Genomic DNA, 19,050 nt, shown 5'->3' on the forward strand with positions numbered 1-19,050 from the left:
TGCAGGCAAGCCTTGGCGGACAGAATTTCAGAAAACGACACGCCTTTCTCATGGACGAGCAGCCAGGCGTGGAGGCTCACATTCCTGATATGTCACCGAGCCGGGTGGGCGGCAGAGCCGTGGCCTTGCCTGGCATCGAGAGGCCACCTGGGAGAGGACGTAAGGACAACAGCCAAGCTTTGAGTTACGGTGCAGGCTGGCAGGCTAAGCTGGAATCTGGGAGAGCCCCAAACAAACAAACAAACGAAAGTGAACAAACCGTGTAACCCTGTAATCGCCCCCCTCAGCCCCGGATTCGTGCTAAGGAAGGGCAGAGGAGGAGCACCGGGAAGCCTTCTGGAACATTCGCCCCGTGGTTGGTGCCAGGTCCCTGCTGGAGAGGAAGTCAAAGGTGAACCAAAATGGCAACACTGTGCCCAGCCCCTCCCAGGCCACATACTGACAAGATCCTAAATTTGGGCCCCTCTGCATGGCAGCCCAGAAATCTGACGCTTGGCTGACCAGAAGCGAGCTCGGTCTAATTAGACCCGTGGCTCAGCACCCCTGTTTTCTTACCATGGGGGGTTCCCAGAGGTCAGCCCCTCAACCTGGAACAGCCTGCTCTCTGCAAAAGAGAAGACAACATCTTAAAAGTTCAGATTTCAGGAGAAGCAATTCATGGAAGGACCCCTGTTTTTACCATTGTAACAAATTCCACTTGTCACATGCTTTGCCTGTAATCCTGTTTCTGTTACTACATCATCTTTCCTCATCTTCGGTGCCGAAACCTGACCTCTTAGTGAAATAAAAAGGTGCTACGCCTGAAATTCTGGAGTTTGCGTTCAGTGGGATCTCCAGGAATGAGATGATCACACACAGATGTAGTTTTTTCAGAAAACACTCAAAAAATGCTCGTGTTAAATTTCTCCATTCCATTACGCCATCTATTTTTATCACCTTTTGAACTGAAAGATAGTTAATATAGAAGACCTCAAATAAAAAAAATAAATTTTTTAACCTGGGACTCAGCTGGGATTAGAAACTGCTGTCCCCACTCACTTTAAGATGCAGCCCTTGGAAAATGAAGCTCGTTGTATCTATTTTGTTATTTATCAGCTCCGGAGATGTTCCTTCTTGAGTCTAAGCTTTTTCTATAAAAATAAACTCAAAGTTTTAGGCAACTTCAATTCATAAAACTTTAGGCCCATATAGATCCCACCTTTCTTTCCATTTATTACAAAACAAAGGATTAAAACAAAGTCTTCATATGACTACCAAAGGACTTTGTTTCCAGTTGAAAGTCTGTAACTCTTTTTATGCAAGTTATTTCAAATAAGCACTTATTTTTAAGACCGAGGTCTCTCAACACTTTTTCACTCACTAACTGATGATATGTTTCACAAAAGTACCTGTCTGCTGTTTTGGCTCCCTTGGAGGGCAGGTTTGTAGTTCTTAGCAGTAAGGAAAGGTTCGAATGGATTAGCACGTGGCATCCTCCCCCACACACATTTTTTTTCCCCCTGTGCACCAGAGGCTAGAGATGAAAACGCAGGAGTCCCTTGGGTGCTGGCGGGAAGTTAGCAAGTTAAAGTATTAATCAGGTACGCATCCCCAGAGCTTTGGAAGGCAAAGCGGGGTGAAATGGCGGATGCTTCTTGCCATTTTCTCTGCCTCTGCTGGTGAACGTGGTCCTGCAAGGGTTGGATTTTTCTGCGCCAGCCGAGTGAGTGTCAAGAGCCTGGCAGGAGATGTCTGTGTTGCCAGCGTAGACCTAGCAGGCGCGGCTGGTGCTGGTGCTCTCTGTGAGTGACGGCTGGGGACGATCCCTAGATGGCAATTAAGGTGGTGTGTCCTTGAAGCCCACAGCCCGGCTGGTGGTTCCGGGAGTCACGCCGGAGGCGGCCCAGTGGACAGCCTGCTCTTCCAGCCTTTCTGGTGATTTGGGACCTCTGAATTCCCTATACGAAATCTTGTCCCATGTGGCCATCTAGAAGGGCCCCCCAGGCTCAGCATAGGAACAGGGATAAACCACAAGACTGCCAGGGATTGAGGAAGGAGTAGCTAATACGGGGAGGAAGACTTCCCCTCCCTCCCCCCCCCCCCGCCCCCACTCTTATTTGTTTGTTTTGGCCTTGGAAGGGCCAGAAACCGGTTTGCATGCTTGGGAGCTGAGACACACATCCGCTGTGGAGGACCGAAGAGAAACGACGCCCCATAAGGTACTGGTGCCAGGGGACAGGACAGGGCTAACTTCAAGTCAAGGTCAAGGCTCTGAGTGTTACATGGAGTCGGCTGCATAAACCGAGACCGAGTTTGCAGCTTGGGGACTTTCGATCACCACGGTGTGATCGGCGAAATCCTAGGACGGCTTACGTTTCCACTCGGGAGCAAATGAAGCACAGCCCACACCGAAGCGCCTCGAGGCGCTTTCTGTTATTTCCGTGAGTCTTGCTCACTCGCCCGTAAGAGAAGCTTAATCTGGAGATCGGTTTTCCGCTGCTCCTGTGTTTTGCCTTTAACAGGCAAGCTAAACACCGTGATTTTTTTTTTGAAAAGTATTGTGTGTAAACAAAAACACATTGTAGGCCCCATGAGCATCTCACCTTTGCCTCCGTTTGCTATGCATTCTGAGGGAATCTCTGGAGTCGGTTTTTTTTCTTGTTGTTGTTTTTTAATTGATTGATTAATGATTATTATTTTTTTAGGCGAGGCAACCCCTGGTTGACCTCACAGATTGCAAGGACCTTGTCAGTTTACAATCCCTTATTTTTTAAGCCTACAGCACCTGGTCTTCCTAGGTGGTCTCCCATCCAAGCACTAACCAGGCCCGACCCTGCTTAGCTTCCGAGATCAGACAGGATCTGGCTTGTTCAGGGTGGCGTGGCCATAGACAAATTAATTTTTTATGGTGACATTGGTTAACGAAGTTCGGTAAGTTTAACAGTAAGGTGTGTATATATATATATATTGCATTGCGTGTTCACCTCCCGTAGTTAGATTTCTTTCTGTCACCACATATTTGACCCCCTTTACCCCGTCTACCTCTCTCCCCTCCTCCCCCACCCCCTACCCTCTGGTAACCACTAGTCTATTTTTTTGTCCCTGACCATGAGTCTCTGTTTGTCCTGTTCATTTGTTACTTTGGAGTCAGTTGTGTACACAGAGAAGGGACTTAGGGTCTGCTTTAGTTACTGAATTAAGTTACTTTAGTAAAGTTACAAATCCACAAATCCAGTTTCTGATAACCTTTTAAATTCAACTTGTATATTGTTTTATTTACAAACTTAATACAATTTAACAATCACAGTAAGATTTTACCGTTCACTTAATTTAGTTATCTTAAACATTTTAAGTGATTTTATGAATTTAATATATTTGATTTTCTTTTCAAGTGCTTCAACCATGTAAAAGACTATATCATTCTTATAAATATAGCAAATTAAACTTATTTTTGTATTCCTTTCAATTAAAACTTGTAAGTCTTGATTATACATTTTAAGTTGGAATCACAGAACTAGTTTTAAAAATTCTATTCCATGTGTTTATAGCAACGTATCAAAGCATGTAAAAACATCACGCAATTTCATATTAAAATATTAATGAATAACCCATATTATTTTATACTTTAAATGTCCAAGAATCGAAAAATATTTGCCCACATAAGAAAATAAGGCATGAACAGGCTAAGGTTCACAGTGCATTGGGAACACATATCTTCCTGAGTGATTTTCTCAAAAATCGTGGTTTTAATGATTACATCACATGGCCAGTTCCTTCGGCACCGGATTTTGGCGGGTCCGGCGGGGTCGCTTTGCGCCCGCTTTCCGCTCGCCCAGACTGTGATCAGCGGCGCGGACGCGCTGTTTTGTCTTTCTGGGTTTTTCCTTAGCAGAGGCCCAAGAACGGTATGGCTGTTTTTCAGGGCTCTTGATAAATATCTCTGGTTGCCTTGCCAACCTCCTCACCGACTTCCGCCCAGGAATATATCGTAGTGTCCGGGTCACCTTGCCCTGCCCTGGCCAGCACCGAGCACAATCTTTATTGCTACTGTCACGTAATTTCGTGGGAAGTGCGGTGGGACGTGGTTTGTAAGCCCACGGTGTGCTGCCGTTTCGGGGTACGCCTCACCCCTCGTGCACACTCACTGACGTTTCGGGGTACGCCTCACCCCTTGTGCACACTCACTGACGTTTCGGGGTACGCCTCACCCCTCGTGCACGCGTACTGACGTTTCGGGGTACGCTTCACCCCTCGTGCACGCGCACTGACGTTTCGGGGTACGCCTCACCCCCTGGGCACGCAGGTGGGATGCGCGCGCGGCCAGGCCGGGTGGCGCCGCCGCGGTCCCGGGCCCCACGGCCAGGGGGCGCTGCGGCCTCGGGTGCCCCGCCGGGCCGGTGTGGGGCGCGCACGGCTCCACCGCGCGCGGAGCAAAGGTTGGTGGCTCCGCAGGCAGCATGACGGTGGCGGCCAGGCTCCGAGGCAAGGCGGCCAGCAGCCTCGCGCGCCGCGGGCCCCGGGGCCGAGGGCGGCAGGACGCGGACGAGGAGGCGACCGCCATCCTGGAGCACCTGGAGCTGGGGGACAGCGAGGCGGCCGCGAGCGCAGCCAGCGAGGGGCGCCCGGGGGGCCGCGGCGCGCGGCGCGTGCACCTGGCCGTGCTCCCCGAGCGCTACGAGCCGCTGCAGGAGCCGGCGCCCCGCGACAAGCCCAAGAAGAGGTACCGACAGAGGCTGAAGAAGTACAGCAAGGTAGGGACCCCGCGCCCCGCCCCTGCCCCGGGGGTCCGGCAGGCGCGCGCCCCGGCCCCGGGCTTCCTGAGGCCCCCGCGGGGAACCCGGGCGGGTCCCCACCGTCCGACCTGCTCCCCCTCGGTGGGGCGCTCCCGCGTCCCCCTCTCCCCACTCCCCCACTCCCGTCTCCCAAGCTGTCCCGTCTGTGACCCGCGCAGGGAAGGGAAAGTAAGTTGCAAGTAACGACAAACTAGAGCAGAGGTGTCCCTGAGCGCCGCGTCCCCGGCCGGCTGGTTAATCACCGTCACTCAAGGGTCGAGGCTCGCTTTCCCAGGTGATTCTTCTCCCCGGGGCGTCTTCACTCCCCTGAGCCCCCCGCGGGGCAGAAATCAGTGTCCCCGCTTTAAGGATGGGAACCCCGAGGCCTGAGCTCGGTGAGGTGACAGGCGTGGTGACCCAGCTGGAAAGCGGAGCGTGCCAGCCCCGTCGATCTGCGTTCCGGCAACATTCTCCCCGGGATGTCCCACCGGCTGAGAACCGTTTGGGTTACTCTCCCTTTTGGGTTGTGAAAATGTCCAGAGGCGGCCGGACGTGGTCATCACACAGCGTGGTGAGGGTACTCGGGGCCACCGAAGCGTTGACCTTAAAATGATTCATTTTTATGTTGCGTGACTCGTACTTTGAGTAAAGAAACCCCACCAGCAGGTCGACTAGGGATGGCGGGCCCCGCGGGGGTCAGCCGCGTCGGCCAGGTGAGGACGCGTGTGCTCCGGAGCGATGCGCACCGGCCCAGTGGACCCCACGGGGAGGCCAGGGGTCTTTGTCACGTGGCGGCCTTGGCCACGGCCCTTCGGCCTTTCGAAGGAGCCGCTTCGGCCTCTGCTTTTTCTGAAGCGGCTCAGGAGGTGACCAGCTGGGCTCCCACGTAGAGGAAGAAGGTAGCCGACTCCCCCTTTGCCGACCACGGGGCGGGCTTCCCCTGCTGCCCTCGGCAGGTGACGCTGGACCTTACGTGGGTCTGGCGAATCAGGCGTGAACTGGAAACGGCTCCACGTTGCCGTCCCCTGCTCAGTAATGAGACCAGCGCTCCCGGGGTGCGGTGCGGTTCTCTGGGCTCCCGCGGGGCGCCTCGTGTGCTGAGCACAGGTATCTCCGAATCTTCTCGACACCCTGGGAAAGCCGGGGACCCCGTCTGGCAGCAGAGGACACTGGAGTTTAAGGGACTTGGCTGTCTGTTCAAGGCTGCTCAGCGGGACAGCCTCGGGGCTGGAGGCGGTGGCCTCACAGTTCCTGCCCGTGCAGAAGCGATTGGGACGAGGAAGCAGGTGGGGTGAGGAAACTGACCCCCAAACTTAGCTTAAAGTGATAGGTGCCCTCCCTGAGCAGGGAGAGGTGCGGGTAAGGACAGAAATTAAATTTTTTTTTTTTTTTTTTTTTTTTTAGGTGAGGCAACTCTTGGTTGACCCTCACAGATTGCAAGGACTTCGTCGGTTTATAATCTCTTATTTTGTATGCCTACAGCACCTGGTCTTCCCAGGTGGTCTCCCATCCAAGTACTAACCAGGCCTGACCCGGCTTCGCTTCCGAGATCAGACAGGATCGGGCTCGTTCAGGGCGGCGTGGCCGTAGACAGGAAAGTAATTAAGTTTTGTTAACCAAGCGGCCAGCCAGGAGAGGCTTGGTGAGGAGAAATGCAATGTGTGGAATTACCTTTAGCTCAAGAGGGAGAAAGAGGTCCCCACGTTCTAGGGGGCGAGGGTGCAGGCGCGGGAGCCAGGCTGCCAGGCGCCAACCCCGTCCGGCCGCTTACTGGTCGCGCGACCTCGGCTGTGCCCACCTGTCTCGGTTTCCTCATCTGTCACTTGGGCTCATCATGGTAAGGGGTGAATGCGTGGATGCGTGGAGAGGCCTTCGGGAGCACGTGGCATGTGACAAAAGGTTTTGTAACTGTTGACTGAGGGGGCAGAGGAGAGGAACAAACAGTGCTTTAAACAAACACGTTTGTCCTTCGACAGTGCCGGGATCCGGAAGCCCAAGCTCAGTGTCCCTGGGCTAACGTCATCGGCAGGGCCCTCTCCTTCCGGGGGCTCCCGGAGAGACCCGTTTCTCCTCGGTCCAGCTTCCGAGATCCCCTTCCTCCAGCCTCACGGCCACGAGCACAGCACCTTCAAAGTTCCTTCTCACTGGCCTTCCTGCTGCTGTTATTGGGTCGCCTCCCGGCACCCCCACATTCCTCTTCCAGGGACCGCTGGCTTTCTCTGGAGTCCCGTAAAGACGTCAGGATCCTCGTAGTGACTGGACCCACCTGGGTAATCCAGATGGTCTCTCCATCTCCAGACCCGTCATTTAACCACATCTGCAGACTCCCTTTTGCCAGATGCGCTGATTCTGGGAGTTGGGACCTGGGCCTCTCAGGAGGGGGGCAACATTCAGCCACCGACCGCTCCCGCGCTCCCCCGTTCCCCTCCGCCCCTCGCTCGGAAGTTCTCCTCAGGTCACAGAACTCGAAATCTGCCCCCCGTGAATGACGCCGAAATGGTCCCCGTCATAGAGGTGGCACATTTCTTTGCCTCCCATCATTTCAAATCTCTGTTTTTACAGTGTTCCCACCGCGGAGCTATTTTGGTAGCTTCCTCCCTCCCCCACCCCCACCCAGAGGGAAAAAAAATTGCAAAGATGAAGTGACAAGCTGCTTCTTTAAAATAGCAGGCTGAGGAAAATGGAGGTACAGATACCCCAAATGTCAAGTTTAATGCGGCCGTCCCCGAGGCCGGCGGCCCTGCTGAGAAAGGCTAGCTCCCAGGCACCGTTCTGTTGTCCGTACTCCAAACAGGCGAGTAGGATCCTCCCACCGAATCTCGCTACACGTTTATACTGATGTGTCCCTTAGCAACGTCTCCCCCTCAACACACACACACACGCACACACACGCACGCACACAGGCACGCACGCACCCTCCACCCTCAGGGCCTCCCCGAGAGGTCACGGTTCTCAGTGTTGACAGCCATCCACGTGACCCGGCTGTCCCAGAGGAAACCCTTTCTGGGTTCCGGGGAGACGGTGAGGACGGCAACGAAGCCCCCTCCCTCATCCCATCCCAGGAAAGGACGCTCTTAAGAAACTTTCCTGAGCGGATAACAAAACATCTCAGATCGACGTGTTGCCACCACGAGCCTAAATGGCTGTGGTCTCAGGAGAGACGGTGTTTTTTCTACAGTAAGAAGAGCTGGTGTCCGGGCCACCTACCCACCTGCAGCTGGCGCCGGGCCCTGTCTGTCCTAAGGGCCTCCCTTGCACACACCTGTTTAATCCTCTTCACGACCCAGCCTGGTGCTTACTAAATATTCCCATTTTGTAGATGAGGGAAAGAGGCCACGGAAAGTTAAGGAAGTGACTGGGCTGGAATTTAAGCCCAGGCCGCAAGTGGTTACACACTGGGTTCATGAAACGGGGCGTATGGCGTGGGGTGAAGGGCGCCCCCCTGCCATGAGACTTCCTTGGGATGGAACTTCGGCTCTGCCTGTTACCATGTGTACGATCACGAACAACTAAGTCCTCCGTACTATCTCCTGGTTGAAGCTCGATGGCCAAAGGCCACCAGGGACGTGCTGGTAGCCGATCCAAGCTAGGTTTATTTGCCTGGTGCGGCCAGGAAAGGCAGAGGAATCGTGAGGTCAAAAAGTGGACGCTTGGAGTGGGTCCTTGAATATTGGAGTCTGAGCCAGAGGCATAAATCTGGGAGTTGTCAGCAGACAGGTAACGCTTACGGTCATTGGATGAGACCACCTAAGGACAGATTATAGACGAAGGGAGGGAGGGAGGGAGGCAGGGAGGGGGGGAGGCAGGGAGGCAGGCTAGCAGCCTCACCACGACCCCAAGATCTCTGAATTATCTGGAGACACACAGCACTTGAAAGCGCTTGACAAGGTGGTGACATTTCTTCTGAGCCTCACGTGTTCTGGGGCTGGGGGCGGGCTTGGGAAAACCTTGGCGACTTGCTAATCTACTCTGGGAAGATGGGGCAAAGTGATCCCTGGAGCCTGAGGAAGTACAGAGTTGCCTAACCTCACCCTTTGCTCTTCTCTTCTGTTCCTGAAAATAGAACGCGGGGAAGGTCATCATCAAAGGATGCCACTACCTGGTCATCGGCCTGCAGGGGTTCGCCGCCGCCTACTCCGCCCCGTTCGGAGTGGCCACCAGCGTGGGGTCGTTTGTCCGCTAGTGGGAGCTGCTGGTGCGGACGTCTCCGGGACAAGCAGAAGCCTCTGCCCTGGGACCCGTGCAAATCCAGAAGCTTCTCGGACTCGAACCCACAAACTCCTTGGAAGGGAAAAAGGCCTTTGTTTGTCGAAACGGACGAGTGTTTACAACCCGGGGCGAGGCCCCTGCCCTCTGCTGGGGGGCGGGTGGCCCCGACGGAGCGTCCCACGCAGAATCAGCGGTATCAGGTTGCGGGTTAGAGTTAGGTCAGTAAAGCCGGAGCCTTTGCGGGAAGGTGGCAGGGGCCCTGGGCGCAGCAGCCCCCGAGGAGACGCCAGCGCTCTGGGCGGGCAGCGGAGCGGTGACCGTGGGGGTGCGGGGGGCAGGGCTTTGACCTGGGGCGAGATCGTTTGCGGGCCCTTGGCGGCCTCTGAGGTCGTGGAAGTCACGTCCCCCCATCTCCTCCCTTCACCCCCATGGTCACCAGTTTAATACAGGCTTGAGAAGGAAGCAAGGACCCTCCCTTTGAAGGCTGTGACGCTCCGAAACTGTGTTGATAACGTGTCGTGACTATCGGAAGTAGATAAAAGCTTGTCGCTGGCACCCTGCGCTGACATGGACGTGCAGCTGGCGGTGAGGGAGGGGACAGCAAGTTTGGGTGCAGGCCGGGCGCGTGGGAAAGGCCGGGGGAGGCCGCGTGCTCCCCGGGCCAGCGTGCGGGGCGGCCGGGCCCAGCCGCACACGCGTGGCCGGCCGACGTCGTGGGCCTCCCGCCCCGCGCCTGGCCGCACCAGCCCGACATCATCTCCACATCCGCGCCCACGCAGGGTGCTCCGTCTCGGGGTGGGAAGGGGGAGACGCCTCCTCGGGAAACGAAAGCGTCTGATTTAGAGAAGGGACCAGGAAGTCGGAGACAGGTGCCGCGGAAGTAGAAACGGGGTGCAGGGCCGTCGGCCGAGAGAAGCGGAGGCGCAGGCCGCAGGCGGGGTCATCGGCGTTGGGGGATGTCCGGGTCGCGGCCGGGCAGCCAGGTGGCCTGAGGCCCCGTGACTGCTGCTCCGCAGCCCTCCGAGGCCCGCGGGGTGCCACCGGCCGCCTTGGGAGCATCCCCACCTGTCCGCGCTGTCCTTGACCTCGTCTCACCTGGACTCAGAGCCTCGCGTGGCCGCAGTCCTGACACTGCCCCAGGAGGACCCGGGGACTGTCACGGGACCATCGGCCGGGAGCCGAAGGGAAGAGGAGGTCCTTCACTCCAGGCCCTCTGCCAATCCCCACGGAAAACCGGCGTTCTGACCGTTTCTAGAACGTTCAGAAGTCCAACGTAGCAGGCGTTGCCCATCAGTCTGTAGCGTCCATGGTGGCACTGACCTGCCGCCCCTGGACATTTCGTCAGGCCACGGAAGGGAGGCCTCGTCCGTCGTGGTGAGTCCGGGCAGGTGGCCACACGGACGGCTGGACAGAAGAAGGAGCAGGCGGAGGAGAACGTCGTGGCCGGGGCGCCAGGCTCAGCGTCCCCTTCCGGAGGCTCGTGTTGAGATGACCTCAGCTCCGTTTCCTGCACCCTTAGTCTTCGTGAGGAAAGGGAAGGCGGGTGCTCTCGTTCTAGCCCAGATGAAGAGAGTGGGTGGTGGCCCGTCCAACGACAACCACGCGCGAAACGAGGCGTGATGGGAGACAGAGGGACGCACAGTTGGCGGGGTGTCGGGTGTGTGCGCGGCCTGCTGGTCACAGGAAGGAGGACGGGAGGAGGGAGCCCGGGGCGGCCCAAGGATGCTGCCCGGCCCCAGACATGCCCCCCGGGTCCCTGGCCAGGCGGAGAGGTGAGCCCGGGGAGGGACGAGAGCTGCCGAGGCCTCCTGAGGAGACCTTTTCCCACCCTGCCCCCCAAACTGGAGACACCGTCAGCCCCACACATCTGGCCTGATCCTCGAAGTCTGGTTATGAAGCACCTAAAAATTTCAAAAGTTGGAACTTCACAGAGATTGTCCTGGGAGCCAGGTTCTCGTGACAGAACACAGCCCAGCTGTGACCGGACACCCGTGTGGCAGGTGGCCTCTTTGCCTTTCATTTTTTTCTTTTTTTTTTTTTTTTTAATATCGGGGTCCACGTCCTGAGAGCTGAGTTTTAGAGCTTTTCTTTTACACGCTTGCCCACGAGCCTTCGTTCGCGTCTTTTTCTTGCCCCGTTATGTGAATAAAACCCGCAACTGGTTTAATCTTCTGTGTGTGAAGTTTTTTTTTGTTCCACTCACTTTCTGGCCTTGCCCAAGACAGCCGCCGTGGCAGAGGGCTTCCTGCAGCAGGCGAGGGCCAGCTGGGCGACCTCCTGGGACAAGCTGGGGGAAGCCCAGCACCGCTCTGAGGCCCGGGGTAGCAGGGAGGAGGGAGGCCCCCACTCCCCTGAAACTCTGCTCAGCTGTTAAAGATGGGGCTATTCTCGATAAATCCAGCAGAACCGGCTTCAGTAAGTGGTCCACCCAGCAGCGTGGATAAGGCTTCCAGGGTGCTCAGCGCCTTCCATCCTGAGCCTCCATCCGGAGGTGCAAATGAGGATCCGAATTCGACACCTGCAGGACTGACCTGGATTTTTTTGAAGGTGTTTCCCGGGGAATCCTCTCGTGTAACCTTTTGACCAGGCGCTAAACACGCTACACGCATGTTTCTGGTTCAAACACCATCGGCAGGAAAGTCGTTGAAGCCGCCCTTCCTGTTGCTGGCTCTTGGATTTCGGAGGGGGCCGCTTTCGGCCGGATTTGCTTTCTCTGTCTGAAATGGAGGGAAATCGTTTGTTTTGTTTTTGTTCTGCTCGTTTCAGAAATATAGAAAATGGTGAGATAAATCCGTTTTTTTGTTTTGTTTTGTTTAGTTTTGTTTTTGCAGGGGAGTTACCGTTTGGAGGAGGAAAGAAAAGCATTACATATTTATTACATCTTTATTCTCGAAAGAACCCTGAGTCAGGTAGTATTATCACGCCCACAGCCACGGATCTGGGAAGCAGAGACACTTAGGTTTTGGATGACAGTTTGTGCGTGTTGAGATCTTCAGCATTCGAGGAGGAGAGGGCGTTAGGTTGTTTGTGACCTTCGCCGGAGGCGCTGGGCTGCTGGCTCGGCGACTTCATGTCTCTAGATTCTCAATTTCGTTTCCTTCCCAGTAACAAAGCAAGGAGATGGTGTCAAGCGAGCGTAAATGAGTTGGGAGGCTCTGGCCAGAGAGAAATGGCCAAGATTTGTGCAAGGGTTTTTGGGTTTAAAAACCAGAGCCGCAGGAATAAAGAAAAGCTAAGAGTTCTTACGGTAATAAATACATTCTTGAGAAGAGCCAGCCCTACGCTCTTAGCCTCCGGATTGGTCCGAGACGGTCATCTCTCAGATGTCCTGTGGTCTGGATAATGGATGTCAGGTGGTCCGCACACGTGACCATTCTTTCCTAAGCCCTCAGGGGTCAATCAGAGAGCTATTGATAGCATTTATGTAGATCTGGAAAATTTTAAAGTGTGAGCTCTCAGGCTAGGTAAAGCAGGAATAGGATTGGTTCCTCATGCCTCAGCCCGCTCGATGGTAGTAACTTAGAGCTTGCCTGCAGTGACTCCATTTTATTTCTCCTCTCTTTCCTCCATAGATACTATTATTATTTTCTGGGTTTCACACGAAAACCGAAGCTCAGGAAAGGTAGGGAAGGCCGCTCCGAGGCGGTGGCCGGGGGCGCGGGCCCAGGACGCACAGCTGGGCTCTCCCCGCCACCTGCCAAGCATCCCTGCTTCCTCTCAGGCCCCTGCACCGCCCGGCCCGGGAGGGCGAGGGGAGCGTTCGCCGTAATCACATCCACCTTGCGTTCCTGGTTCCAGTAGAGCGATCCGAGTAGCTAGGAACCCTCTGCGAAGGGAGTCGAGGTACTTACCGGCTCATCACACTCGGGATTTTTGAGATGCTGAGATTCCTTAGCTGCCGATTTGCCAAGGTCAAGGTACAGCGGGTAGGACACAGGGCCGGGGCCGGGCGGGAGAGGGGGGTCTGTTATTTACGTTGTCTCGCTTCCTCGCGTGACTTCTGCAGCCACGGTTACTATCCCCGTTGACTGGTAACAAACGGTTCCCACAGAGCCAGCCCCCTGTCACTCACTCCAGGGCCCAGGGGCTGCAGGCCAAAGCCCTAGGCCGGCGGGAAGCCGCCCCCAAGACAGCAAGAGCACTGGCACAAACTGGCTGCGAATCCTCCAGCCCTGCGACCTTGGACAAGTTCCCCAACCCCTCGGAATTTCAGGGCTGGGCTTGGTTTTGGTTGCAGAGTAAACAGTGTCTGCTTTAGAGGGCTATTTGGAAGACGGAATGTGGACCAGCACGGAGGACCGGAGGACCGGGTGTGCAGGTTGTCATGTGGCCGTCCTTCGCCCCTGACCTGTGGGAGGGAGGGAGGGAGGGAGGGAAAGCCAGAGAGAGAGAGAGAGAGAGAGAGAGGAAAGAGGCACCTCCCACTTCTCCTTCTTCACCTTGAACTCGTCCTCTATCTGAGGGTGGCCTCCAGGTTTGCATGGGGGTTAGAGCCCCCCTTTCCCTTAGCTTGAAAAGAAACCCACTTGGAGATCCAGGGGAAGGAGGATCTCGGGGCTGCGGAGGACTGGGAGAAAAATTTACCCCCCGGGTTGGGGCGGGGTGGGGGGCAGGGTGGCTGGACGAGCAGGAAGGGTTGTGATTGGAGCTTTCTCTCTCTCCCAAAGCAAAGGCTCTGAACTTGCATGCTGAGCTTGCTTGGGTGACGAGTCCCCAACACCCAAGCTGTCTTCCCTGTGACGTGGGGATGCAGGGTTCCTGTCAGCTCCCCATTCGCAGTGCTCAGGGGACAAGCGAGCTGCCTGGGGACCGACGGGAAGGCCAGGGGCTCTCGGAGGGGTGGCAGGTCTCTCCGCAGTGGCTCACTGCGATCTGCTCGCTCTGTGGTAACAACCAGCAGAACCTCCCTTCACCACCCAGGAGTCTCTTGTTCGTGGTTATCCATTTACCCAGCAGATCCGTTCTGAGCGCCTGCCCTGGGGCCCCGCCGAGGCCCTGGGCTCGTGGCCTCCGTGTGCACTTGGGCAGGGTGTGAGAAGGCCTATGCCACGCAGGACGGAGGGGCCAGGCGCCCGGGGCCTCCCTGCCTCCTGCTGGCAGGGGAGCGCGTCGCTGTGTGGCTCTCAGGCGCCGTGGCTCCTCTCGGGCCGGCCGTGCTCCATCCTCGGGGACAAAGCGCGGCCCGCACGCATCTGTCCCCTCCTCTGGCAGTCTGCGGCTGAGGAATAGTCCCGCCTCCCCCCTCCTCCAGCTGCTCATCTTTTACTCCCCCCGCCCTGCCCTCCGGGAGGAAAGAGAAACAATGACCGGCTTCCCCAGCAGCCTCCGTCTGGGCCGGGAGAGGCAGCGAGTTCTTTTTCTGGCCCTGGCTGCTGTTTACACCAATCCCACCACGCCCTCCGCCCTCCGCTCCCTCCCTGACCTTCGACCTTCGCCCCGGCCCTCTGTCAGCTGCCTCCCTGCCCTGGCCTGGGATTTCTGCTTCTCTCTCAAGTCTCAGCTCAAGGCCACTGCCTCCGTGAAGCCTTCCCTGATCGCAGCGGCTGAAATGGGTCAGTTGCTCTGGACACGGTGGGGTCCTGTGTGTCCTGAGTCCTGGATCCATTCTATTCTGCTCCGTGTTAGAATCGGCCGTTAACACATGCGATTCCTCCGTGATGCTGGAATGTAGTTGGGGAAGGAGGGAAAAAAGGAAGAGAAGAAGGAGGAGGAAAAGAAAGGAAAGAGCCCGGATTTCGACCGCAAGCTTGGTGGAGCCTCTAAGGCAAAATCGGCCAACACAAAACACAAATCGAAACTCTGTAGAGAGCACCTGGGGCCTGGGCAGGACCAGGATGGAGGCCGTTAGCAAGGTGACCCCAGGAAGGCTCCTGCCCTCAGCGCCCCTCGTGCTGTGTGGGGGGCAGGGAGGGCGGGCCCCTGACCAGCAACTGCTGCCCTAGGCAGGATCTGGAAGTGAGCGGAGTCCGCCTGACCGAGAGGCCGCAGGATGCCCAGAGGGAGCTGGGACACAGCCTGGGAGGGGGTGACTTCGGGGAGCTGGGGCCAGTCCTGCAGGCATGGCTCTGGAGCAGGTGAGGGCGGGACCCCACATGCCTTAACAGGGCCCTACGGAGTCATCAGTCCATTTCATGGGCCAGGAAGCGGAAACGGAGAAAGCGGGGGACTTGCCCAAGCCCTGCCTCCCCCGCCGGAGGGCGTGGCCCGCCCCCATCCCCCATCCCTCCCTCCCACCCCCGCCCCTGAGAGCCCTGCTGCTGCCCCCCCTCTGCGTTTGCTTCGCTGTCAGCTGCTTGCTTATTTGGGGTCTCACTCCCCTCACTTGGATGCAAGCTCTGTGACAGCAGGGACTGTTCGGGTCACCGCTGCGTCCCCAGTGCCTGGGTCACTGCCTCGCGCTTAGTAGGGCCTCCGTGGACCTTTGCTGACGTGCAGATGAGGACGGACGGAAGGCGGACGGCACAGGGTCGCGTGGGACTTGCTGCGGCCCGAGGTCGGCTGCGGGCGCGTCCGCTGGGGGCCTGTCCTTACGCCCCACGTCTGGGAGAGTCAGAGTCGGAACGGCGCTGGGCGGCACGCTGTCGTTCGGTCATCAGCCCCTTCCTTCTGTCACATAGTCAGTCACCCAGACAGCTGTCCATCAAGCGCCCGCCCTTGCCCGGCCCTGAGCAGGGACAGCTCCTGGGGAGGGGCAGACGCAGCGGCTGGGACAGAGGACGGACGCCAGGGGGCCAGGGCCTCCAGCGGGGGTGCCAGGGCAGCCCCTCAGAGGACGCCAGCCACGGGGCGGTGTTCCAGGAGGGGAGAAGCCTGCACAATGCTGTCAGGGGCGCCTGAGGTGGGTGGGGCGGGAGCTCAGCGCCTGTTTGAGGAGGGGAGGCCCATGTGGCTGGAGCAGCATGCAGGGGCAGTGGCCGGGTCCCACGGAGAGGGGACGGCGGGGCGGCAAGGGGCCCTGGGGGCCTCAGCGGTGCCGTGAACAAAGGGGAAACTTCTGATGGGTCCTTCGTGGGGACGGGAGAGGGACAGTGGGGTCAGCTCCATGCTTTGAAAAGCCCTCCCCCCCAAGCCGAAAGGGGGACAGGCTGGGCCTGGGGTAGGCGTCGCGGAGGCAGAGGACAGGCAGGGGCTACAGGGTGTCTGCAGAGACAGCCTGTCACCTGGGGTGACGGGAAGGTATGGGCTCCCCGGCGCCTACAGATAAAACCAGGTGGCAGGATTTGCTGAGGCCAGCGTAGGGGTGAGGGAGGGAGAAGAATCAGAGAATTCTCTCAGATCGCCGCTTGTGCAACAGGGAAGGCACCGGAGGGTGGCGGTGGGTGGGCAGGCGCAGAGGGGGCTGAGAGTCTTTTAAGCTCAAGGCCAAGACTACTGTTTACTTAGTTTGCACAATGCCTCTTCGCTGGGCCAGAAATACCATGTTCAAGGCCAAGTCCCAGGGTTTTCTGCACAGAGTTTCCTGTGCCGTTATTGTCATTTTTACTTTGGAGCCTGGGCATTGTGTGACTGGCCCGGGCCCTAACTGGCAGGGGCTTACTGAGCACATGGTCCCTGCTGGTCTCTCCTGGCACCGGGGGCTGCCCAAAGGCACATTCCAGGCCAACAGGGGTGGGGGCAGGGGTCGTGTCTTATGTGCGAACATGTGAGGCAGGGCACTGTCAGGGGGCGGGGTGCTCACACCGCAGGTAAGTGCAGGCCTGCTGGACGCTTAGTGCCCCACGTGGTCCAATCCTCATAACGAGCCAGAGACACAGATCTCATCCTCCTCGTTATTTAAACGTGGAAACGGAGGCCGCGAGGCGTCAGGCCTCCTTGGAGACCGCGCAGATCCAGAAGGCCGCAGAGCCCACCTTCCTGGCCCTGCTCACCTGGGTAGAACCTGCTCCGTACTTGTCTCCTCTGCCCCTCCACACCCGTCTCATGGGCGTGGTCCAGCTGGTCTGTACACTAAAACGACCACCGGCCCTGACTATTAGGCAGAATTCCCCTCTCTCTGCCCAATACAGGCAGCGCTCGCTACCTACCCCCCACCTGTCATCCAGTTAGAGGTAAGCCTCTGGTGGCCTCGGGCAGGGGAGGAGGGAGGAGAGTGCCACCCCCTGGCACAGTGCCCTGTGTTGGGCCCACACACACCTGCCCGTGAGCTTCTTTTAACCCTTCGAGGAGTTCGGGGTCCTGAAAAGACGTTCGTCTCCTTCACATTTCCTGGAAGGAAAGACGAAGATGAGGAAGCCTGGCCCTCCCCTCGTCGGGGGGCCGTGCTGGACACCTGCCACACGTCCTCCGCCTCCGCGGACTGCATCTTGATTTAAAAAGGGAAATACAGCGATGCTTACGACCAGGTGTCGTAGTGTCCATCATACCGGAGCCATTATTTTGTGGTGGAACTTGGAAAAGCTGCTCAAGACTTTGGAGCGTTAAATAAATAAACAGAATGAAATAGGGATTATTTTGTGAGTCGCCCTGCCCTGGCCCACGCACTCTGTATAGTTTTTTCCTGAGGGAGTGAGAGGAGGGAGGGAGGGAGGGCATGTTTCGGAAAGGCCGGCCCCAGGCACCTGTACCCTGCGTGCCTTCACCCCGAGCAGGGCACACACTGCTGAGACGAAAAGCTGATCTCCCCGCAGCGGCCAAAGAAAACGAACGCAGAGGAAAAGCCACTGAAGACGGGAGAGGAAGCAGCGTTCTGCATCACAGCCGGTAACATCCTCCAGATCAGAGCTGCAGAGACTTGTGGTCATGGCCTGAGGGACGTCCAGGGTGGCGGGGTGGGGCCCGGCCAGGGGCGAGAAGGTCCTGGCCCTCGGGTCATGAGCCCGACCCCCTACACCTTGGCCCCGATCCAGGCGGAGGCCCAGTGAATTCACGGCATCACCTATCTGTTGATTGAATATAAACCGAGATTTTACTGTGTCCGAGACACACAGGTGGACACACGAGGCCCCACGGACGGGAGGTCACCGCGCAGTGGCTGTGACAGACACATCTCGACCTTTGTTCCGGCCGGTCCACTCTGCGCTTCCTGCCTCTAGCCACATCTTCCTGGCCTCGTCTTTGTCCATGAAGGGTTCCCGGGGGCCTGGGGGGGGGGGTGCTCTTAGGTGAGACAGGGGACTCCGGGCACAGGAACGAACACCTTCTACTTCCGATGCAGGGTCGCCGAGCGGCCCAAACAACGTTCTGTCTCTGGCAGACCTTTCTGGAACTGCGAAGTATTTACTCCAAAGTCAGGGGGCATCTAAAGTGTAGCATTGTTTCTCCTCTGTCTATTTCAAAATCTGTGACCTCCAAGTGGCTCTTAGTCTCCACTCTCCACCGAGTTGGGTCAAGGGAGGTTTGCGCCTTTGGACTTGCTGGCCAGGAAGGAAGAGAGGACTTCCTCCCGCCGCCCCATAGAACCAGGGGCAAGCGCTTCCTCCCCGCCCTTCGCTCCCAAACGCTGGTGGCAGCGCCCCCTGGTGGAAACTCGGAGCAACTGCCGGGGACCCAGAGGGGCGGGCTTGAACTCACGGAGGGCAGGAGCTGGGCCATTACCTGGGGGGCAGGGGGGGGGGTGACATCCGGAGGGAACAGGCTCCAGTCGGACCCACCAGCTGGTTGCTGCCACGAAGAATATACAGCTCGCCTTACCCGATATTTTCGTTTTCTAGACATACTAGATACTTCCCTATTGGAAGAAACCAAAACCTAAAACAAAAGCAAAACCAACTGCGTGAGTCAGGGAAAACAGGAGGCAGGCCAGGGTTCGGGGCTGCAGGCTGCGGGGGAAGCCAAACACAGTAACGGGTTCATCCCGACACATGCGTGAGGGACGATCTCGGCGACATTGTCTATAAAACATGACGATCACAACCATGACCACACTTGACAAGGAGGAAAAAGTACAGGCTTATTCACTCACTTCTGAGTTTTCCCACTTATGTGTGCACAGTACAGTGATTTATTTTTACTTCTTATGTTAACCAGCAAAAAGTAGGAGATTTTAATGGGAGGAAAAATCTCGAAATCTAAAAAAGTTTTTTCACCTTTTTTTTTTTTTTCCTGCTATTTGGGGAAAAAAATTAATTATCCAAAGATAGTTCCCCAGCTT

At 57.0% G+C, this 19,050-nt stretch overlaps 1 protein-coding gene and 2 pseudogenes across 1 annotated transcript; 1 reads left to right on the forward strand and 2 right to left on the reverse strand.

Annotated features, from left to right (window-relative positions):
- Positions 1 to 2,752: 2,752 nt before the first annotated feature.
- On the reverse strand, positions 2,753 to 2,871 carry LOC118613520 (annotated as a pseudogene).
- Positions 2,872 to 4,383: 1,512 nt separating this feature from the next.
- CUNH1orf115 (chromosome unknown C1orf115 homolog) lies at positions 4,384 to 11,127 on the forward strand. Its single transcript, XM_016165079.2, has 2 exons — positions 4,384 to 4,730; positions 8,815 to 11,127. Exons 1-2 carry the CDS (start codon positions 4,437 to 4,439, stop codon positions 8,932 to 8,934), a joined length of 414 nt encoding a protein of 137 aa, XP_016020565.2. The 5' UTR covers positions 4,384 to 4,436; the 3' UTR covers positions 8,935 to 11,127.
- Positions 6,225 to 6,343, reverse strand: LOC118613511 (annotated as a pseudogene).
- Positions 11,128 to 19,050: the final 7,923 nt, after the last annotated feature.

Source organism: Rousettus aegyptiacus, unplaced genomic scaffold, assembly GCF_014176215.1.
Source record: "Rousettus aegyptiacus isolate mRouAeg1 unplaced genomic scaffold, mRouAeg1.p scaffold_m13_p_18, whole genome shotgun sequence".
Lineage (NCBI taxonomy): Eukaryota > Metazoa > Chordata > Mammalia > Chiroptera > Pteropodidae > Rousettus > Rousettus aegyptiacus.